Raw genomic sequence first — 22,794 nt, 5'->3', positions numbered from 1 at the left:
TCCTCCGCTAGCAGGATTCAACCTTGAAGCTGCCCCCGATTTACTAGTTATTTTAATCTTTGTCCTCTCTATGAGGTGTAAGGCATCTTCAAGTAGTTAACTTAGTTATAGGCAAGGCGTTTTTCTGTTTTTGCTCCGCTGATGTCAGCAGAGCCTCGCCAAAATGCGGAAATATAAACCCACCTTAATAATTCCTTACTTCAATGGATTTACAAAAAACAGAACTCATCATTATGTCCAGTATCGTTACTACCATCCTGAATGCATCCAAAACCAATAACCTGCCTGAGGTCAAGGCTGCCTTAGATTCCTGGATGGCCCAAGAAAAGCCCGATCCTCCTAGAGATTCACGCTGGCCTATGGTGGATTTTCAAGAGGCCTTGACTGCAGCATTGGAAGAGCGCAATGTGGAAGTAGCTGAAGAGCTGATCCACCGTGGGTGTTGGATCAATACAGGTGTGTTTCCCTGCTTTTTCTGTTGTCCAATATTTGCCAGCAATAATGACACCTGAGATAGACGCAGTTATTGCAGCAAATGATAGCTTTAATGAGGAAACAGAGTGGAGCAGTCAGTCCTACGATGTCCTTTTGCGAAATGGATGGGACCCTAATCAAGGTCTCGGCGAGGTTGGCAATGCTCTCAAGTAAGATATACCACCCCTTCAATGAATCTATCTGTGCTGAAATCTCACATTCTATCTCTAGTATTGCTATTTGCGCAGATAGCGCTCCAGTTGTCAAATACCTGCTTGAACATGGTGCAGATCCCAATGACAACTACTATCTGGATGAATCACCGCTTGAATGGGCTAAGACCAAAACACCTGAAAACCCGGAGATTGTTCAGTTACTTCTTGATCATGGTGCGAAGGAGTAATGATATAATATGATGATTTAGTATTATCGAGCGGTTCACAGTTTGTGCATGGTTCAAGATATGAAGAACTATGCATTTTAGGACAACTATGCCTACGGGTATGCAGTTGACACCTGTGCATGCACTTCATGAAATAGTCGGGTGCGCAGTCTAGGATCATCATCAGGTATAAATAGTAGGTTTCCCTTTAGCAGCAAACCATCTTGAAGAGTCCAATAACTCTTTCCTTCCTGGGTCTTTTCACGATAACTCTCTGCAGTAAACTCGGTTTGCCTTGAGCACCTGATCCGCGATCTGCAAGGTGGGTCCCAAAGCACTGATGGTTGGTACAGTCCTCTAGGTTTCTAATGGCTGCTCAACTGAATTTGGTTTCAGGAGGATCTGTTGACGATATTCATCCTTCCGCTGTACTTCGGTCGTAGGTTGACTAACAGCATCTGCAAGGGTGTTTTCACGTCCGGGTCGATATCGAATGAGGAAGTAGAATCGGGAGAGGAACTCAGCCCATCGGGATAGTCGGGCATTCAACTTCTTTGTTGTTATAAAGTATTCTAGTTCTCGATGTCGAAGCGCTCTTGGAGTCGCAGTCCTTCTAACTCAGTTCGCCACTCCTGTAGTGCGTGGATGATGGCTAGCATCTTCTTGTCATGGATCTCATAGTTGCTCTCAGCATTGGGCATGCTTTTCGAGTAGTACGTATTTGGGTGCCAGAGGTCCCCACGCTTCTGGGAGAGTACTCCAACCACTACTTCATCTGATGCATCGGTCTAACTTCGTCTCTAGGTCAGGGTGATAGAGTGTCGTAGTACTGGGGCATCTGTTAGCCGTTTTTTAAACTCTTCAAAGATCTTCTGGAATTCATCAGTTCAGGAAAAGGACACATCATTCCTTTTCAGGCGGTTTAGCGGTTTTGCAATGCGGCTGTAGTCCTTAATGAACCTCCGGTTGAAGTTGCAGAACCCAAGGGATCTCTACATGTCCGGAACGGGTGGTGCGGGAAGTTGTACCAGGCTGATTCTTTCAACTTCAACCAGATTTTTGCTGTTTTTCCTTTCGCCTTTCGTGCCTGCCGCCTAAGATTGTGATGAGGTATTTTTGTTATTGATCCTCTGCCTAGATCCCCTATTGCGCCACCCCCTTTTCGCTGAATGCAGTCATAATCATCCTGAAGCTGCTGTCTTTCACACCAGTGTGATCCCCCACTCATGTTGAAAAGCTCTGCTAACCAAGGATGGTGTTTGAGATAGAATGTGTCACGGGCTCGGAATAGTAGATACTAATGAACTGAATTCCTATCCAGACCATTGTAGCCATCGACTAGAATATCGAATCTGAGGAAAGAAAAGAAGAAGAATCTATCTACAGGGCGAAAAGGGGTGCTATCTATGGGCTTTGTGGCCGTGCTAAGTGCTTTCTTTGTTTGCTTGGATGGCGGCGTTCGTCGATACCAGCCACCAAGCGGTGTTGAGGCGTTGAACCGTCACAGCTTAGTTCTTCGCGATCAATTCAAGTCATTCAGCATTGGTTACCTTCTAGTTTCTGACTCGTCCGCACTTAACCAACAACCCAGTATACGTACTCGGTTGGCCTTGTTTCTCTATTCGTTACCTTTACCGTTTCTACTTGTTGATTAAAAATTGCACAGAAAATCATTGAAGTAAAGGGTCACGAGCTGGGAGAATGTGGTGCCTTGGTCGCACGTATGACTGAGTCACGCTTCGCGAGGCTGCTGCCTTGATTGGGCGAGGGAAAAGCCGAAGAGGCAGAAAGGAGATAATCCCCCGGTTACTTTTGCCTCGACTTTTCCAAGTATCACAGGTAACTGTCACCCATGGAGCGATCCATTCTTGTTTTGGTCTCTACAACGATGTATTGGTAGGCTATCTACTGAATGCTAGAATGGAGAAAGAAATAGGCAGAGCCTGCCAGGCATGGGCTATCTACTGTGTGTCCGGGGTTGTAGCCCTATGGCAAAGACAAAGAGATCAAACACATCTAACGTCACAGGCATGTCGTGACACTTTGAAATAGAATTTTAGGAATGACGGATTGAAACCGATTGATTTTTGCATACATGATGCCATGACTTTCTATGACTTCTCTGTTGGGCTATATTTGATTCAAGGACTTCATTCTCGCATAGAAACCATTGTTATTTCGAGGCACTGCAATTTGTCTTGTTTGTAGAGATAGAATGTAGAGATGGTGACAACGAAGACAATTTCCGTTGAGCGTTCCACTCTTCATCCTCACCCTGAGCCCCTCGAATACCATCATAGAAAGTTGTAGAAGTCTCTCTCAGATTGATATGGACATGACAGCATACCCTCCATTCCGCGCTGCAAGTATTGCCCAATTCGACAACCCGCATCGGAAATGGGAGAAGGTCAATGAGTTTCGGCTCATTCAGCTCAACCTACCATGGTGAACATTCTCCACCAGACTTATCGTGGTGCATTAAATGATAAATCAACAGTCCAGCTTCTCCAACTGCAAGTCCCATCTTTCGAGTTGTCATTCCACTCAAAGGCCTGCTAGCGGGGTCCCTCAGACACTGGACAATCAACGGAGTCAGCGTCACGCCAGTTCTTCACAGGCCCATTCGTCTATCAGCGGGGAACATGCAGATCAATCGATACGCTGAGGATGTCGCTGGTCTGGACATTGAAGCTTCAATTACCAAGGCAGCTTCGCATTCAGTGGTGAAGCAGGGATATGCAACCCTTCAGCTCCATGGGAGAATTGGCGAGAAAATTGGAAATATCTATTCCAATACGGCTGCATATTGACGTTCCCTTTGTTTCTCCTCATTTTCTTCTCGACCCCATTCGTTGTTCCACCGTACTTAATTGGGCATGTTAAAACTGAAGCAGTGAATGTGGATTCAGGTGACCTTAGCCAAAAAGAGAATTCGGAAAGCGAGGAAATCTCATCCTTTGGATCATTGTTGGTCAACCTTCTCTCTTTCCTGATCTTCGTGTTCATTTCATTGTCTAGAATTATTGTTTACTGTTAGTACCATGGAACAGGCTGCCGATAATTCGAGAGTCAAGATGCTCCACACTACAACTGTTCGAACTGTTACACAAAACGCACATCAATACATGCACGCCCGCTAACAGTTCTCACCATTTCTTACGCCTCATGCAGTGGAAGATGTATGAAAGTACAAGAAGATCCCTGCAAACAACCCCCTAATGTCTATATTTGCCTTCCTTGGTCGATTGTGAATTGTGAGGTGGCTTTGACGGGCTGAAAGCACTACAGCCTCCCAGCCTCCCCGCCCAACTGCATATGCGGGTCTGCCTTAATGCGTCGCCACGAAATGCACGCCGCATTAGCATCGCATCAGCCAACGGCAATGACAGTGTTGGACTTAGCCTGTTGCATCTATCACCGTCTATGCAAGAAAGGAAAATGGCTCACTTCCTGGTCGCCGTCAGCATCTGCATCATGACCCAACCACTATTACAGCCATGACATGCTAGCTTTTCGTGCGAGTCCATATGACCACTTCATCGATGGAGACAATGATTTAGACACCAGTCACTCAACGGATGATGATGGTGTGATTGACATTGTTACCTTGATTCTCACCATCCATGGGCAACACTGCGCGAGACGCTCGGGGGATGAGACCGCCGTCTGGAAGAGATGATGCCGTAGTTGTGACGTGACCACCGACCTGGAGACGCTTTTGATAGTCAATATTTTCTATAAAAGCCTACTCTGTTCTGGGCTGGTTCTGTAATCCAGACTTAAACAGTACAGTCCATCATCCAAGTTCTTTCCCCGTGACATTTATACTTCTCTTTATCCAAGAAATCTTTCCATGGATTTGCCCCTCATGATTGCGTCCAAAGGCGTCAACCTCAAGAAACCCATTACCTACAAGCCCAAGCATGCCATTATTCAAGACCTGATTGATTTTATCAATCGGCGGACCCCGATTATAAATAATGAAAAAACGAAGAAGGAAGAGGTTCCACTCAAGGTCGATAGATTAGCTTTATTCAACTCGGCTATTGCAACCGCAATTGCTCAGGGCGAAAAGGAAATGGGCGAAGAGCACATCACGGATCTGGATAGCTATCTAAAATTTGCCGACGATTTCATTGAGTGGACTCCTACAGTCAGCTCCAAGGGAGACGAAGTCCTGAGAAAGCTCCTTGTATTCTACTGGCCATTCAACCAGCAGGAACTCAGCGACCTTCAGACTCCAATCGCGCCCGCCTTCACCGATACCGATTTGAGATGGCTTTCCTATTGGCTTGTTGCGTATGCGCGACGATTGGGGGAGTACATGTCCACGCCTGAGTCAGTTGGAAATATTTGGAGTTTCTACACCAGTCATCAATATGGCCAAGGCCCTGGTGATGCAGACAAAGGCACCAAGTACGACAAGGGAGATCGCTACGAGCAGTGGAAAACCCCCGAAGGAGGTTGGAAATCATTCAATCAATGGTTTTCACGGGAATGGGCCAATATCGACTACTCCCGCCCACTTGATGGAGAGGGTGATGACAAAGTCATTGTCCAGGACGCTGATTCGGTATTTAACGGCCACTGGGACATTAACAATGGGATTGTTCATATCGATCCGGCCGATTCCAAATCCGCCGAGGTGTCTATCAGAATCAAGGGTATCGATTGGCCCATCAAAGACTTGGTCCGAACCATCGATGGGGATACAACATATGATAATGGGAGCTTCACGCACGCTTTCCTTGGGCCAACCGATTACCATCGTCAGCACGCCCCCGTGGAGGGAAAAGTGGTCCTAGCGAAGAACATCCAAGAACAAGTTTACCTTCAAGTCGCCCAATCCACAACCAAGGATGGCAAAACTACCATCTCCCCCGAGCGGGATATTGTTGTCAGTCCCCAAGAACTACAGCGACGATTAGAAAACACTACCAAACTTGAGGAGAAGACCAATTCCAAGAGTCAAGAGGATCTTCTCGCACTCTACAGGTCGAACAATAACCTCGAAAAGAATCAGTCTGAACAGCCTAGTGCCAACGGTCCGAAACCTGACGTTGGTATCACTGCACCTGACCACGCTGGTTATCAATGGTGTCAAACTCGTGGCCTCATTGTGATTGACACTAGCTATGATAGCAAGGGCAATAAAAAATCCGTGGACCATGGTAACGTTGCGGTTTTGCCCATTGGAATGGCCCATGTCTCTTCGGTCGTCCTCACTGTGAAAGAGGGACAATTCTTGGAGAAAGGACAAAATATTTCGTACTTCCAATTCGGCGGCTCTGATATCGTGACTGTCTTCCAGAAACGACCTACCTACCGGGATGATCTCAAAGCTGGCACTACCAAGTTGCACATCAGAGAAAAGGTGGCCGAGTGGAAGTAATGAGCGACACATGCAAAGATGATGTGGGATCGGTTCTCCGAACGAAGCAACCTCTGGACGTACTTGACAAGATCATGTTTGGTAGTCTATTGTCCTGCGGAATGACCCTTTGACTCATTGCCTGAGTGCAATAATTCATTCGTTAGTCATGAAAAGCAATTGATCTTTTCTTGTCCACTGTTCTCGATTTCGTAGTATTAACAGTAGCTGTTCCAAGTAGCTTGAGCTTTCGAACCTGACCAGCCCAAATTTACCTGATCGAAACTCCTATCTTCCAATCCATTGTACATGAGATAGATGCTTGTAGATTTGTGCATTTTCTTCTAATTGTGCATAAGTTTCATTCCACATCGCAGTATGAAATATGTACAACCTCATTTTCTAAGCTTTTCGCTGTCCAGCAGCGGAGGCACCTTCTCACAGAATAATCAACAATCGCATCTGGACCCTGCTGCACCTGCAATCCGGGGTTGATGGCGTGCAATTTGATATCGGGCTTGATCGAGCGGGCAATACCGTGGATTTCCTTGGCCTGTTCGTCGGTCCACATGGAAGCGCTGAACTATAGACAGAGAACGGTTAGCGCAGTCAATATCAATGAGCATCGAACGAGACGAATAAGACATGGATATGATCGTATGGTGAGGGGCAAGCGGGGAGCTGGAATTTCCAGGCAACTGCGGAATTCCCGAGTCTCTCCTCCATAATCTCTATGTGGTGATGTGGTGGGGCTTCCACGTACCGAGACATCAGGCATGTGTTGGCGGACCTTGGGCTCGACTTCTCCGATTTCTGCACAAGTTAGTATCTATTAAACTCTGCTGACAAGTAGAGAGGGAAAGCATACTCTCGCAGTTGTCGATATGCTCAATGCTCCAATGGCTGTATGTCCTGACTAGGCTGCGACAGCATCCAACAGATATCTAACAGTATATCGAACATTACAAATATGCTAAGACTTGTGACCTAGAGGAGACTGTAAAAATTATGCATTTCTTTGCACTATGTTTGGAGTATTCAGTGTGTAACCACTGATTTCCGAGGAAATCAGTCTGGAAACTATTTCTTTATATAATGCATTTCGATCGAAATGATGGCCAAGCAGTCTCTTTATCTAGTGATTTCCGAGAAAATGAAGCTGAAAACGAATTCTTTGTAAATCATTTTTGGACAAAATGCAGTTTCTTTGATCTTTTCTGCAGAAAAGAGTTTTAGCTATTATTACAGTTTATCAATCTCAAATCTATCTGGCAGCTTTGGCTTCTTTAAAATCCTACTTAGACTGCGACACGATCCGCAAAATATCCAAATTATACATAACTATCCAAATCGCAAATTTGCGGGTTTGGGTAGCATTTGACATCCTCATATCCTTTGACGGCCTGGTCACGTTGGTTGGCTGTCACGTGAAGTGTGTTGTTTGCTTTGTTCATAACTACGATGTTACATCCTTTCTTCATTCCTCATGTCAATTATTCTCGTCGATAACTACCTAAGTAGAACCCGTGTGTTGGAAGTTCCATCAACCTAGCCGAGCTCATGACATATCCGTGCGGATATGTAAACAGTGCAAATCTGACGAATTTGTGTCTACATAATTCATGTAATTCTTGGCGGTATTGAATGGTATTGTAGTTGTGAGAAAGTCTACTGATTGAATAATTCATATTCGTTGATATTAGATCAAAGAAAACTCTTGTCATTATTTTTGATGTAATTCTTCTAATAGGGGCTAGTATCTATCAATTTCAAAGCCAAGCTGGCATCTTTGGCTGCTTCCGAACCCTTGTTGAACGCGCCTGCGTACTATTCTTTTCATGTGGTAAATCAGGTAGAGGATGATCACCATCAGCATCATCAAGCTCACGGTCTACCTCATCCCTTGGCTCAGAAGAAATGCTTCTGCGTCATTTCCCTAGGGCACGCTCACTAGGTGCTGCAGGCTGTGAATTATATAGTATATCATCTTCCTCATTGTCGCTTATTGGTTCCAAATCTTCCTGGGACTGAGAGAGGGCTTTTTCCTCCTCAACACCTTCAATTTCACCAGCTGAGAGATACTCTTTTATCAGATTTAGCTCCTTGTGATAGGCTACGCCTAGGGCATACATTTACGCGAACCTTTATATGCTAGCCTCCGACCTTAGCAGGCGTTCTTTCCTTCATTCTCTGACAAAAGGAATGGGACAAGTAGGCCCATATGCAGTCCATTCCATCTGAGATGCCTCAACCGTATCCTGTCTATTCCGCGGGGTGATCTCTTGCGTACTCGAATCCCGCGACAGATTTGTTTGCGAGATATCCTTCTCCTTAGCAGCAGCAGCCTCCTCAGCCGCCACTGCACTCTGACACCGATGCCGCATGGCAATGACAACAAGCATAATACCAGCAATCCACCATGTGAAGGGGATAGGAAGCGCGCGATAAAGCTGGTTCTCGCACCCATCGCTCCAAATCTCTGTAAAGTTGTATAAATTGTCAGGTATATTCCCTCAGATAGTAACGTTTTAATCTGGGAAGTTCCCCAAAAGTTTTCGTATGGCGGTTTCTTATCACCTTGAGATGGGATGACACATTGCCCTATCCCACCCACCGCCACTTCACCGCCACACAGCATGTTCTTTGTTTACATGCGATCTCACCGTTGAGAATGATAGAAGAAAACAACAGATTATTGTTGACTGTATGCGTCATGCAGAATTCCCTCATCCTTGTTGTAAATCAACTCCTTAATTCCCTCAGGCAAGGATAAGATTCCCCGGCAAGAAGAACAAAAGTTCCCTGAAATTGCCCAAAAGTACGCATTGGCAGATCCGATCGGTTACCCACAGCAGTGAAACCCGGAACCTCTTCCCCGGTGGAACCAATGGATCCCCATCCCACACATCCGGAGCCCCTACGCAAAGGTACCGCTTCCCCGAATGCCCCGATTATCGTTTGCGTCTTGGCTCCCCCGAACTTTCCGGATTTAAAAAAGGACTGTAGCGGATCCCGGAAGGAGCCATGGCATCCGCGCGGGCGGATCAGAGAATCCGGCGCAGGGAAGCGAATTAGGACTGTCCCGTTGGATCCGGGAGTCTGTCACGATCTATATGTCGTTGGCTGCAAATGATACGTTCCGGTCGGATGGGACTATGGATCCGATAAAATTCAATACATTCTATAGATATCGATATACACAGCGGGGAAGCAAACAATGCGATTTCCACCGCCACTTTACCCATAGACGAAACCCCCACTGGAATTGGGTCAGTGGACATTCTATCGCTACTTCCTTTCTTTCTTTTTTACTTTTTTCTTCTATGCTCGGAACTTTATTTTCTTTTTTGACGAACGGCCATGTGGCTTGGTAGGGATTCTGGCCGGTTGATCCAACCGGATACTTGCCGATATGTTTCGGGCGGGTTTGGAATTCGAATTCGGTGCTTTTTATAAAAATGGCTCGAGGACTGCCTGCATATAAGGATCCTTTGTACTACTTCTTTATTCCCGTGATCTACCCTCGTCACTTCAAGAAAAAAAAAAAAAGTACTTGTCTTGAATACTCGATTCATATATAGAGCTGAATCTCCCCAAGGTGCTTGACTATTGCACAATTTCTTTTCAGATTGTCTGAACCCTCAATCCTCACAATACTATGCGAAAAGCCACAATGGACAAAAACACCACGACGTCATCGAGCAACGGTCACAACCTTGAGACAGTCCCGACATGCATGACGGCGGCAGAACTGGCTTCTTACCAAGCGCAATGGGAGCAAATAGACTATATAACGGCCCAAAAGCTCAAAGAGGCAAAAGGTATACCATCTTCTCATCAGAGAGCCTTGGGATTGGATCTAACGTCTGCCGCTTTCCAGAACAAGAAAAGAAAAAGTCGTCTTCGGGATAATGCATATGGAGATATGGGGGTGGCTGTGCCGTGTCGCTGGGGCTTGCATTACTTGGGCGTTTCTTGCATTTTCTGTTGTTTTTCTTTGTTATCATGCTTGTTGCATCCCGCGAGTTACCACTTTGCATTCTGTTCTGGCGAGGTTTGGCTTAAATTAATTCATGACCCACCCTTATCACGCAACTGCGCATGACTCATGAAATTAGCCTGTGTGAAGACATATATTGTATGGAGTACTCCGTACTATTTGTGTATTATCATATTTTCTTTGGATGAGGCATGTCCAATTCCCGGATACTAAACATATCTCCGATCTAGAACATCGAATAGTTATCCAAATTTAAACATGTCCGCCTGCGAAAAATCTCCCGCGTTACTTTCCGAGAACATCGCAAATGATCCCGATTTGCGATCAGTCCAATGGACCCTTCAGTTGAAAAAATACTTCGGCTTCGATCTGGACGATACTCTCCATGGATTCAGGAAAGCATCTGCCGTAGCCTCATTAGCCGTGTTTGAGGCAGTCCAACAACAATCCGATATAAGCATCGAAACACTCAAAGCCACATATACCGAGATCCTACGATCCAAAACAGCGTCCGCATTCACTGAGGGCAAAACGTCCACCGAATATCGACGAGATCGATTTGAGCGTCTTCTCCAAGCCCATGGCTTGGAAATCTCCGATACAATACTCGAGCATCTATTGGACATCTACAAGAATAGCTTACAGGCTGCACTGGAGCTCAAACCCGGCGCCCTATCGCTCCTTCAAACCCTCAAACGCCTCGACAAAAAGATTATTGTCATCACAGAAGGTCCACAAGACGCCCAAGAATGGACTGTACAGGAGCTCGGGATCGCGCCGTATATCGATATCCTGGTTACGACCAATGAGGTTGGAAAATCAAAGGTTGACGGACTGTTTTCCATCGTTCTGGAGAAGTACGATATTAATGCTGGGGATATTGTTTATGTTGGGGATAATGAAGCGAGGGATGTGGTGCCGGCGAGGAGTGAAGGGTTGTTGTCGGTGTTATATGATGAGCGTGGGGAGACAAGGTTGGATAAGATTGATGGGCTTCGTGTAGAATCCTTGAGGAAGTTAGAGGATATCTTGTGTACTTGAGTTATATTGAGGGTTGAATGTTATCTGCTTCTATCCAACGTCCAGTTTGCCAACGTAGTGCACGGCGTGTTTTCGCCGAGGTCCAGTTAAAAATCAAGTCAAAAATCTCAATTGAACATCTTGCCGGATACGTTCGAGGATCAGACAGCACCATTCTCCTCTTCTGAAGACCCAGCCGCCCTGATTCGTCCCTTTGTTCTGCTTTCGGTCTCTTCACCAACTGTTGCGCTTGCCGCCTCAGTTCCAGAAACCGGGGTTTCTTCCTTTTCCGCTTTCTTCTTGTCAGCTTCGCTTTGCTGTTCGTATCCCTGTTGTTCTCTTCCTTGCCGCTGTGGCTGCTGCTTCTGCTGATGGCCCTTCTTTTTATGTACGAAGAAAACCGACAGAATAAGTCCGATGGCAATCATAGCGATGGCAGCATAGTATCCAGCGCGGTAACCCTCCAGGTTTGCCTGGGGGTTGCTCTTCCCGCCGTTACTTGATGCAACAGAGTCAGAGATCACAGTCAGTACTGCAACACCAAGAACGGCGCCGCCAACGTTGAGGAACATCTATAGCGCTCAGTTAATATATTCGTGAAGAGTTCAAGCAAGCTCGAAAAGTACCCACGTTGTAAACGCCAGAGACAGTCCCCTGATGCTCTTCCTTCGCTGTAGCAATGACCGTCACATTGCCAACGAAGTACACCGTTCCGATGCCGGCAATATACAGTATCATGCCAGGAAGACAGAATTGCCAATATTCATTGCTGTTGCCCATGCGAGTGAGCAAAACAACACCCACCAGACCTAGGATCCAGCTGGTAATAAGCAAATTGCGGGGACCAACGGGGGCCAGGAGAAAGGGAATGACGAAGTTGACGACACAGGCGGTTATACCTAGTGGAAGGAAGTGGAGGGCTGTTGATAGGGCGGAGTATCCGAAATCTATAACTAGTTAAAGCTGTGAGAAGAGACAGAACAGGAGGGAAGGTCACATACTCTGAAGCTGAAGAGTCAATAGATAGTTTGAACCCTGCCATACCGCATATGTCAAGGCAGCTACCGCACAGCCCAGAACTTTGATTCGATCGTCCCAAAGATGACGAGGCAGAATAGGGTCAGGGGAGACCTTGAACTCAACAAATACGAAGATTGACAGTAATGCTACGGCAACAACCAAAGTTGCAATAACATCCGCTTTGTCCCAACCGTGGACATTGCCATTCGTTAGCCCGTAGACGAGGAGGATCAGACCTGACACGGAAAAGAAAGTGCCAAGCGCATCAAGCCGAATATGCAAATTCGACCATTTGTTGCTGTCTGCGGCTACCGCGTCAGGCAAATTGTTTGTAAGCAGAAGAGCAATGGCCGCGATCTCAAGGGCGCCTTCGACGATGAGGGAGATCCAGAATATCTACGCATGTTAGTTCCAATAGTGTCGACATACTTGCAGGGATAACCATACCCATTCCCAAGAGACAAGCGAGGTGAACACGCCGCCAAGGATGGGTCCGAAACTGAATTCAATTTCAGTCTAGCACTTCCGACACGCATCGGGACTACTCACACAAAGCCACTCGAACCGCACGCACCCCAAGCGCCAAAAGCTTTGACCCGCGCTGCAGAATCCTCAAATGACAAGGCAACCAGGGACTGCGCTGAAGGGATTGTGAAAGCCGCCGCAACCCCTGTTGCAATACCAGTTAGTCCTGCATAGAGACGAAAAAGGAAACGACATACCTTGAAACGCTCTCCCAACAACAAGTCCAATTTTATCATTAACAAGAGCACAGACCAGCGTTGCAATGTTGAACAGCGTCATGCCGAAAAGGAGGACATGTCTATGGCCGAAAATATCACCAAGACGACCTCCAGCCATTAGAAAGCCGCCAAACTACGCCCGAGTTAACATTATCTGCATTCGGAGCAGAACTATTGAAGTTAAGAGATGCAGACCGTCAGCGAATAAGCTGTCAGAACCCATTGCAGCGATCCTTCGTCATAACCAAGAGCTTTCTGAATGGTCGGAAGGGCGATGTTGGCCATGCCCAGATTTGCAATGTCAACAAAGAAAACGAGGCATCTGCATGATACCCGAGTCAGTGATGATCTTATGGCGCCCGTTCCAGTGTAGACGTACACTATAGCCAAGGTCGCAAGCGACGCGGTCCGATTCAACGAGCTGGTGATCATGGCGCAATTTCAATGCTGAGAATTCCAATACCTCTTTGCTTGAGGACCAGAACCAAGTCAAAAATCGAGCGCTTTTATCATCCAGAGGGCATAAGGCACCAGCTGATGACGCACCCCAGGACCGATTTATGGACAAAGAACGGCATGCGGCAGCTGAAACACCGGCTTGCGTATACTTTGTCTGCCTGATGGGAGTATGCATGTTTGGATACACTGCTAGTTCAATGCCATATAATCCCTGCAAATAAGCAAATTTAAATGAATTCATGACCTTTTTCTGTATAGGTTAACTCCTTTTCTCCGTATAGAGGATGGGGGTCTCGATATCTGTTTGTGCGCGAGTCATGCTCCTGCGCCAGTTTCCCATTACGGTAAATATGCCAAGACATCGCCGGGCCGAGTATCCCGAGTGATCATTGCTTGTTTGCGCTGCACTAGCCCGATATGACAAGGACCCAGCGGCAACTTTAATTACTATGCACAACATCGGCGTGCTTCAGTCCCATTTAACAAGGTTATCCTGTGTTCATCTGGGATGTATGCTATGGGAGTCTTGAACAGGACATGGGTTTTCTGTAGGCGAGATCACTGAACCCAAACGTAAGGTTCGGTACAACACACTATTTCCCATCCACAAGCCCGTAGGCCTTGAAAAGATCAGCGACATCCTGACGTTCTGCCTCCGACGCAGTCAGGAGGCTTCATCCTCACGTATCTTGTGCACACCCTTCTCCAACAATACCTCGATAATGCACAAGGGAGAGAAAAAAAAAAAAAAAAAACTGCCTGCTCGAGAAGCCGAGATCGAACGGGGTGCACAGGGGCACCTTGATCTAACAGAAGCGCCACAGTACGAGGGAAACCATAGACGTGGGCTGCAAGCGAGAGGGGCACCTCAGATTTCGACCCTCCGTTCTATATCCGCACCGTTTTCCAAGAGTAATCGAATCGTGTCGTTGTGGGTCCGAAGAGCGGCGAACCCAGTGCAGTAGTGTGATTTCTCTCATAGAATTCAGTAGAGTCAATTTGCGCGCCCTTGGCTAGCAAGAAAGGTATCACTTCAGTCTTGCCGCTATACGCAGTTGCGAGCAATGTATGATTCCAGGGATCTTTTAAAACTAGTGGATGGACCTCGCTAATCTCTTCAACCAGCAGCCTCACAAGATCAATTTTACCACGCGTAGCGGCAAATGTTATTGCTCGATGACTATAGCTTGACCTCCAATTGTGGCGGCTGGGCTGTTGCAGTAGTAATTGCACTATCTGCTCATCCCCTTTAGATGCCGCTGCTTCCAGCACAGTCACTGTGTAGGGCGACTCTATTCCAACAAAAAAATGTTCTTGGAGACTCCAGACATTGCATTCTCGTAGGCGTATCGCTCCTCTTCTGTAACCGGCTTCCCAATCGACACCATTGTTCAAGAGGAGCCGAACAATTTCCAAATGACCATTGCGCGAAGCACTCAACAAGGGCGTTCCAAGCAAGTCACTCTCTGCGCTGACAGAGCAGTGGTCTTGTTTCACGTGTTCGACAGGCGATAGATTCCCGACACATGCAGCAGCAGAGAGATGTTCTGGTGCATCATACTTTGTCGGATTATCGTGTGAGCGCTTCCAGTTACCGTACTGGGCTGCTGCACGCGAGAGTACTAGGGATGTCTCTTGCTGTTGCTGTTGTTGCTTTTGGTCGCAGTCCACTTCGGCCGAATTGGGGTTGGTATAATCAATTAACCGGTTTAGTACATACAGTAGTACTTCTGATGCAGAATCCGTTTGTTGGATCTCGAGCAAGTGCTCTTTTCTGAAGCTAGTAGGGGCAAGGCGCGGCTGAATTATATTATAAACGCCTGTGGAACACAGCGAGACGATAACCTCTTTGGCAAAGAACTCTAAATTTTTGTCTATTATCCGTAGCATGAGATATAGTCAATATATCTTACTATTGACAAGCTGGCTTTCGACCAGGTCGTGGCGATAGAAGCTAAGCTCAACCGCTCTGTCAAGAATTGCACGGAACAAGAATACGTCTTACGTCTTTTCCAAAGTCGGCCTGTTCTCTTCTCTAGATGGTTATATGAGAGCATTTGCGCGAGTGCTCAGCCCTGCCCAAAACAGCCTGGCGATCACATGATACACTATATTCTGAACAATGAAAATACAACATTCACAATCTATAGTCTAGTGTTGGAACATATTCGAGCCCCAAAACAAGGCTCAGTTTGCCCTGCGAGGCATGGGGAAAGGGGGAGCGGGGCATTTCAAGCTCTCCATGTTCAATCACTACCGCGGGTTACTGGCCAGATCGACTTCTACAAAAGATGAAATCAGGAAAAACAATAAATTCATGAGCAAGTCGATACTTTTTTTCAAGGGACAGGAGAAGACCATAAGAGACGGTCAATCTGCCTAGATCGAACTTGCGAGGCAAAGACCCGTTGGGTAGAATGGATACATGTCCAGTCATGGTATCATTTTTGCAAACCCCAATTACGAGCAACATGACGACAACGATGCAAATTACCAGCTTCCTCCCGCAGAGATTATGCTGCAGGTGTGGTGAAATGGCCGGGGCCAAGAAGGATGATCTCAAATGGATTGTTCGCTCACGCCGTCAACGAGGAAACACAAGGAATTATAAAAGAGGCAGTGAAGAGAGATAAATAGCATGGGTCGCTGCAGGTCTCTCCGGATTGCGATGCAGAAGTGTTCGAAGCACTGTCTGGTACTCCCAACTGCAAAGGCATCTATCCCACACTAGCCTGTCAAAGGAACCCGGAATTAAAGAGTGACTGATATATATATATGGTATCAGAGTGGCAGCGACTTCTTCATTGCCATGAAAATCGGAGGAAATAGGACTATTGAGGGTGGCAACCAAGAGCAGATTATAAGTCTTGTGATACGGGAGTTTACTTTGGAGTATACCTTATTTTCTGGTTGTAGGTAAAGCTATGGTGTTCGTTGTGCCTGTCAAGTCCAAATCCATATATATACAACTTATTATACTTCATAGATATCAAAGTACACTTGAATCTCTAAGATAAATCACCTTGTTAGCTATTCTACAGGTACAGACCATGGTGTACCTCCCGATGTTTGATCAGTACGCCCCCTGATTGGCCTCTGACGCCCACGCCCCGTCGTTCATTCATTGGTCGAATCGATGGGTTCGATCGACACCGAGGATCTTGAATGCCAAGCCCCTAACCAAATCGGGACAGCTGTCCTACAGTGTCCAGATACAAGCTATTCCCATCTACAGCTAGGCACGAAGTACTTGACCCAGTAAAATATGGCTACCCTTGTATCCACGACCAGAAAAGCAGGTTGCTGGTGTGCGGTGACGACTTCGAATCGCGGTTGGAATGCGACCGGGAGCTGAAAAGTGGGTGCGTGGGAGCTGCAGGTGATTGATGATTTGGACTTTCAGCTCGATTAGTGGCGGAGTTGAGCTGGATCTTGTTTACCGACGCCGGTGCAGAGAGAGGGGGAAGCATTAGCCTGGTTATGAGCGGTGAAAAAGGTTGGGTTTGTATTTAGGGATAGGCTGCTGCGTTCTGGATTTGATTCTACTTTTCTTGTGCTTTGTTGCTTTTGGTCTCTCTTCTTCTTTCCTGTGACCTAAAGGACACAAAGTAGTCTAAGATGCGATCTCTCCCTGATCCCCACGCTCTCTCCCTCGGGGAGCCTCAGCCGCCGAAACAGGTGCATGTATGTCGTTTTGAAGAAGAGCTACAAGGGCGTGACCGCTAATCCGACAAACCAGTCCGTCAGCGTTTCAATGCCAACATGGGACAGTGTAATCGGCTGGGGTAAACGCGAAGACAGGGTGGTGAGCAGAATGCAGACGGTTTACCCAAGGTGCCTAGTCTACCGCATACACACTACAAACAATGCGCGATGATATTGATACAGATAGGTTCCATATCCATCAAGTCCTCCAAGACCTAAGCGCTATTGTACGAAAGCGATTAAATATCGCCGACACCCACGTCGACTGCATGTTATTTCCATCCGAAACGACGGCATAGCGATTCGTGTCGCAATTAAGAGCAAAGGATGCGAAGCAGACAGTGGTGCCGGTGACCTTTTACCTACCAGACGGTGTATCGACCGAGCACGCCCGCTGGGGACGCTTTGTCGCGGTGATATACGATAGAGATCTCCATCCGCAAGCCCGAAAGACCTGGTGTATACTGGGAGACGGGATGTCCAGCAGACATGGGGAGTTCTGCAAAGACCGGATCAACTTCATGCATTCATCATCGTCCAACAGTGCTTTTCAAACCGCTGCACCATATTCGAATACAACGGAACTAGCGCCGGCACCGTGGACGGATTCCGCTCGTCACGAAAAACAAGAAATCAAAAAACAGATTGCGGAGCTAGTGATGTCAGAGAAGCCTGGTTCGAAGATTGTCTCACCGGATGATGTTTTTCTGTATTCGAAGGGTATGGTGGCTATTAATTATGTAGCCAGGGCATTGCTAAAGACCCTACCGGGTCCTGAATACAATGGTGCGGTTGTTTACGGGTTAGTCAGGCACTTGCTAGAGGATGATGATGATGCTAATGTTGGTGATATAAAGATGGCCCTACGCCGAGACACCCAAGGCCGTGGAGATGGCCGGGTTCGAACGATTTACGTTATATGGACGCGGGACGGCGCGGGAATTGGATGAGCTGGAGGCCTTGTTGAAATCGGGTCAACGCATTCGCGCGTTGTTTTGCGAGGTTCCGTGTAATCCGCTGTTGGAGTCGTCCGACCTGTTACGAGTCAGAGCGTTGGCGGATGAGTATGGCTTTGTGGTGGCTTGCGATGAGACCCTGGGGACGTTTGTCAATATCGACTTGCTGCCATACGTGGATGTTCTCGTGACGAGTTTGACCAAGATCTTCAGCGGCGCGTCCAATGTAATGGGCGGAAGGTAAGAGGCTCCAGCACTACTCCGATACCCCGGAAGACAGCTAACAGATCAGCGTGGTCGTGAACCCCCAATCCCAACACCACGGTACAATCCACTCCGCGCTCAAAGCCACCTTCGAAGACGAATACTTCCCCCTCGACGCGATAACAATGTCCCAAAACAGCTCCGACTTCGTCTCCCGCGTCCACCACAGCAACACCATCGCCCTCTCCATTGCCAACCTCCTCTCCTCCCACCCCTCCATCCACCACGTCCACTACCCAACGATGGTAACCTCCGCACCGCTCTACGAACACTACCGCCGCCGCGACGGCGGGTACGGGTTCCTGCTAAGCATGATATTCAACCACACGACGAGCGCGGTATGTTTCTACGACGCGCTAGACGTGTGCAAGGGACCCAGCGTGGGGACGAACTTTACACTGGCGATCCCGTATGCGCAGCTAGCGCATTTCCAAGAATTGGACTTTGCGGCGGAGTATGGGGTCGATCGGTATATTGTGCGGATTAGCGTTGGGTTGGAGGATGGGGAGGTGTTGATGGAGAGGATGAGAGAGGCGTTAAGGGCGGTTGAGCGGTTGGAGGGTGCGGAAGCTACCAGCGGGCACGCGAAATCATGAAAGGCGTGTGTACGTTCGTGCCCAACATTCTCAAGCCCATTTTTGTAGTCGTACTCCGTACTTGTAGTCCTACCGAGTACAGTACTACGTAGTGAAGAACTGATTAGTGGCAAACCCGTGCAGATCATGTGACAGCTTACGTAGACTCGGAAACGCGTGTCGATCACGAAAAGACTTTTGCTATGTATAGATTTTTTTATTTTCTTTCAATTACGGAGTCCTCGGTACTCGTAATTCTGATGCAGTGAAGGGACAGAAAACAGGATTGCGATTGTCCCGACGTAATCATGAACGTTCGTCTGTTAGTACAGTGACTCTGTACCAGGGGTCAATACAATGCCGGTGGAGAGCTCAGACCCATGGAGAGAGATAGGGCAGAATGCCTGAGGCAAGGCATCTTCAGATTGTACATACATAGATAGATGTATGGATGCAAGGCGCCGGGTAATTCCAAGTTGATAGTGCAGAGTACAGAATATCCCCCGTAATCAGACCCGGGATCCATAATACCCCTAATACCCGGGTCTTTGTATACATGAGCAGGATTGTACACACTTACCCAATGCGGGGTAGCGTGTTTCTGGCCAAGCTAGTCCTAATCCAGGCAGGCCATATCAGCTGACCCGCCGGCTTCATTTTCTGAGATACATATTATTGCCAGCATTTGTTTCAATGTTACAGAGTACCTGAGAGAACTACTCATACAGAGAACAGGACCCTGTTCATTTAAAGAACAGTCCGTGCGGTAATTAAGATATCCGGCTCGAACTGGAAGGAACTGACCCTCCTTCCACCCGCCGAATTCTCGCCCGGTCCAGGGTTGGCTTCTCTTTTCTTTTTTCGATTTTTCGCCCCCCGGCCCCTGTGAGACGGTTATCTTTTCCTTTAATAGGGCCTCTTTTGCTGGTTTCTTCCTTTTCTCTTCTTTTTGTATTGATTTTAACATACAAATTCCTTCATATTTCCTCCCTCCCCCCCATCTGACTCATCTGCTCCTATCAGAGTCTTTCTGCCGTTTGCAGTGACAGCACCCAAGCCCAACGGCGGCTCCACCCTCAGCCACGACGGAAACCACCAGGCAATAGAGGCCCTCTTATTCCATCACACTAAACCGAAACAGCCTGCCCCCCGGATTAGTCTATCTTATCCTATATTTGCTCTAATTCGATGATTGACCCCGATTCTCCGAAACCGACCGTCAGGTCTGGGTCCCTTTGCAGCTCCGATAGCAATACCAGCGGCAACAGCATCAACAACCCCGAGTCCGAGTTACATGCGGCCAATGCAACCCCCCAATCTCACCCGCATAATGAAGTGCTGCTGAACCACGGGGCCCCGGCGTCTGCCATGTCGCCGCCCCCCTCGTCTTCCTCGTCCTCCAGACCTGGTTCTGCCCACGCCTTCCCCGCCACGACGGATTGGGTGCAGAATAATGAGAATGTACCACCTCTTTATCTGTCCCACCATTATATGCCCTCGTTACAGATCCGGACCGATGTACCCCCGACTTCCAGTCCTATGAATTCCGCCGATCCTATGGTTACCTACAGTGTCTCCTCTGCAGGTAGTAGTGGTCTGCCGCCGCGGACACCCAGTTTTCGTGGACTGCGTGCTGCTCGCAATCCCAGTACCAATTCTTTGTCTCCGGCTGCTTCGGTTTTGTCGTCTCCTCAGTTGCTGGCTATGGGTGATATTACGCCCTTGCCTTCGCCCATTGGTGGTGCTACTCCATGGAGGCCGTCTCGAAACGATGCGCAACCTCTGTCTCGTACGCCATCTACCATCTCACGCCCTGGCTCAAGTCTCAGTTTGCGATTGAGCGAATCCTCCCATCGCTTCGGACGGTCAACCTCGCGCTCGCGTACGAGACCCTATACCAGCGGAGAGAAGGGAGAACGGGCTATCGACACTAGTATTCCTGCGGTTCCAGCGCCCAGACACACGCGAAACCGCAGTCTGAGTGACTATGTGCCTCCAGGACGCAGCATCCCCATCAAGCCACGCCCGATTGTCGCGTCGGGATCGGGTGCACCTCATTTTATCGGACCGTCCTCCAGTATTGACGACAAGTCCAATGGTCTTCACCGCGAACAATACTTGGCCGTGCAGCGCGGGATCGCTTTCCCTGCCGCTCGTCCACTCACGCCGCCCCGAAGCAGTCGAGGTGCTGATGATGAGCAGCAAGGGCCGGTCGTCAGCCGTTCTGCCTCTCTGGGCGATTCGGAGGAGGTTTACTCGGTGCGATCAATACGCAGCCAGCAACCCCGCAAATACCGCAAGCTATGCCAGCTTGGCCAAGGGACGTTCAGTCAGGTCAACCTTGCTGCTCGCATGGAGTTGGACCAAGCAGATGGCACCGGTGATCTGGCTCCCCTGGTTCATACGGCTTCGACGTCGCAGAAGTTGGTTGCAGTCAAAGTGATTGAGTACGGCCCCGCCGGTGGTGCGGATGAGGAACGTCTGGAAGTCTCCCTCAAGCGCGAAGTGGATATCCTGAAAACCATCAATCACCCGTCTGTTGTTCAACTCAAGGCTTTTGGCAGCGACGAGAAACGAGCCTTGTTGGTTTTGGACTATTGTCCCGGAGGAGATCTTTTCGATGTCGCATCTTCAAGCTCGCGACCAATGTCGCCTAGCCTCACTCGACGTATCTTTGCAGAATTGGTGGCTGCAGTGCGCTACCTCCATCAGAACTTCATCGTCCATCGAGATATCAAACTAGAGAGTTAGTCCCCCTTTTTTCGACCAAGATCCAGGATTGTCTCGCTGACTGATCAGACGTGCTCGTGACCATACCCTCAGCCGCCATGCACAAGCCAATCGACTGGCGCACCTATGATCGAGCCGTTGTCACGCTGAGTGATCTTGGTCTCTCGAGACGCATTCCCGAACCCCCCGAGAGCCCGCTTCTCCACACCCGTTGTGGTAGTGAAGACTATGCAGCACCCGAGATCCTGATGGGCCAGGCCTATGACGGACGTTCAACCGACGCGTGGGCCCTTGGTGTGTCCTTGTACGCCATGATGGAGAACCGACTGCCCTTCGATGCCCTTCCCGGCACTCGTGGTGACCCCGCCAAACTCCGCGCGCGAACACCACACCGCATTGCACGTTGCGAGTGGGGTTGGTACCGCTATGCCGACAGTGACGAGGAATGGGATCCCGAAAAGGGCAAAGATTGGGGCGAAGCACACGAATGTGTCGAGGGTCTCTTGAAGCGCAACACACGACGGAAAACCCTTGACGAAATCGCCGCCATTCCCTGGGTCCGGGATGCCATCGATGTGCCTGGTGGACTGAAACGAGGTGACCAAGAGGTGCCTTAGAGCTGGACTCTTTTTTTCTTCTTAATTTGCATGTGATGCCTTTTGCATACAGAACATTTCGCCTATCTGCCTGTGAGCTGATTCGGTCATTCACCATGACCATTGCATTAGTTGTATTTTTTTTTTTTCTTTCTCTCTTTCTTTCTCTTGACGATTCGGTTTCCGAGAGACGATGCATGATCATGAGCTTATCCTTGATAATAATTAGTTGCTAGATTGTTTATACCCATAGCATATACGAGTATCATTGCCTATTGGCTTATAACTTTGACCTGCCTTAGCATACAATTCCAGTAAACACTACTCATGAGCCTCCACTTCGAGAGTGTCAAGAATAAAGAGTACAAGTGTCCGGCCCAATAGAAAAATGCACAAGTACAGCTGAGTAATCGGTTCATCCCCGGCATAAAACGCTGACAATCCCGGACATTCCATTGGGCCAATCCCGGCATCGGCAGCGCTAGTCCCGATCCAACAC

At 48.1% G+C, this 22,794-nt stretch overlaps 8 protein-coding genes across 8 annotated transcripts; 5 read left to right on the top strand and 3 right to left on the bottom strand.

Moving 5' to 3' along the window:
* Positions 1 to 203: 203 nt before the first annotated feature.
* ACHE_50510A (ankyrin repeat domain-containing protein) lies at positions 204 to 877 on the top strand (the record flags this gene model as incomplete). Its single annotated transcript, XM_043280235.1, has 3 exons — positions 204 to 456; positions 518 to 644; positions 706 to 877. The coding sequence occupies 3 exons, from the start codon at positions 204 to 206 to the stop codon at positions 875 to 877; spliced, it is 552 nt and encodes a 183-aa protein (XP_043137834.1).
* A 3,832-nt stretch (positions 878 to 4,709) lies between these two features.
* Positions 4,710 to 6,248, top strand: ACHE_50509A (phosphatidylserine decarboxylase; the record flags this gene model as incomplete). The annotated part of the gene is made up of 1 exon (XM_043280234.1): positions 4,710 to 6,248. The coding sequence occupies one exon, from the start codon at positions 4,710 to 4,712 to the stop codon at positions 6,246 to 6,248; it is 1,539 nt and encodes a 512-aa protein (XP_043137833.1).
* Positions 6,249 to 6,588: 340 nt separating this feature from the next.
* On the bottom strand, positions 6,589 to 7,005 carry ACHE_50508S (uncharacterized protein; the record flags this gene model as incomplete). Its single annotated transcript, XM_043280233.1, has 2 exons — positions 6,589 to 6,810; positions 6,991 to 7,005. The coding sequence occupies 2 exons, from the start codon at positions 7,003 to 7,005 to the stop codon at positions 6,589 to 6,591; spliced, it is 237 nt and encodes a 78-aa protein (XP_043137832.1).
* Positions 7,006 to 8,410: 1,405 nt separating this feature from the next.
* On the bottom strand, positions 8,411 to 8,629 carry ACHE_50507S (uncharacterized protein; the record flags this gene model as incomplete). The annotated part of the gene is made up of 1 exon (XM_043280232.1): positions 8,411 to 8,629. One exon carries the CDS (start codon positions 8,627 to 8,629, stop codon positions 8,411 to 8,413), a length of 219 nt encoding a protein of 72 aa, XP_043137831.1.
* Positions 8,630 to 10,485: 1,856 nt separating this feature from the next.
* On the top strand, positions 10,486 to 11,268 carry ACHE_50506A (HAD family hydrolase; the record flags this gene model as incomplete). The annotated part of the gene is made up of 1 exon (XM_043280230.1): positions 10,486 to 11,268. The coding sequence occupies one exon, from the start codon at positions 10,486 to 10,488 to the stop codon at positions 11,266 to 11,268; it is 783 nt and encodes a 260-aa protein (XP_043137830.1).
* Positions 11,269 to 11,408: 140 nt separating this feature from the next.
* Positions 11,409 to 13,442, bottom strand: ACHE_50505S (MFS transporter; the record flags this gene model as incomplete). The annotated part of the gene is made up of 8 exons (XM_043280229.1): positions 11,409 to 11,819; positions 11,878 to 12,194; positions 12,249 to 12,663; positions 12,715 to 12,766; positions 12,817 to 12,937; positions 12,990 to 13,143; positions 13,206 to 13,332; positions 13,390 to 13,442. 8 exons carry the CDS (start codon positions 13,440 to 13,442, stop codon positions 11,409 to 11,411), a joined length of 1,650 nt encoding a protein of 549 aa, XP_043137829.1.
* Positions 13,443 to 17,650: 4,208 nt separating this feature from the next.
* On the top strand, positions 17,651 to 18,990 carry ACHE_50504A (uncharacterized protein; the record flags this gene model as incomplete). The annotated part of the gene is made up of 3 exons (XM_043280228.1): positions 17,651 to 17,976; positions 18,032 to 18,370; positions 18,423 to 18,990. 3 exons carry the CDS (start codon positions 17,651 to 17,653, stop codon positions 18,988 to 18,990), a joined length of 1,233 nt encoding a protein of 410 aa, XP_043137828.1.
* Positions 18,991 to 20,157: 1,167 nt separating this feature from the next.
* Positions 20,158 to 22,316, top strand: ACHE_50503A (putative protein kinase; the record flags this gene model as incomplete). Its single annotated transcript, XM_043280227.1, has 2 exons — positions 20,158 to 21,715; positions 21,769 to 22,316. The coding sequence occupies 2 exons, from the start codon at positions 20,158 to 20,160 to the stop codon at positions 22,314 to 22,316; spliced, it is 2,106 nt and encodes a 701-aa protein (XP_043137827.1).
* Between the last annotated feature and the right edge of the window lie 478 nt (positions 22,317 to 22,794).

This window comes from Aspergillus chevalieri, chromosome 5, assembly GCF_016861735.1.
Source record: "Aspergillus chevalieri M1 DNA, chromosome 5, nearly complete sequence".
NCBI classification, from domain to species: Eukaryota; Fungi; Ascomycota; class Eurotiomycetes; order Eurotiales; family Aspergillaceae; genus Aspergillus; species Aspergillus chevalieri.
This window is presented reverse-complemented; position numbering and strand designations above follow the sequence as displayed.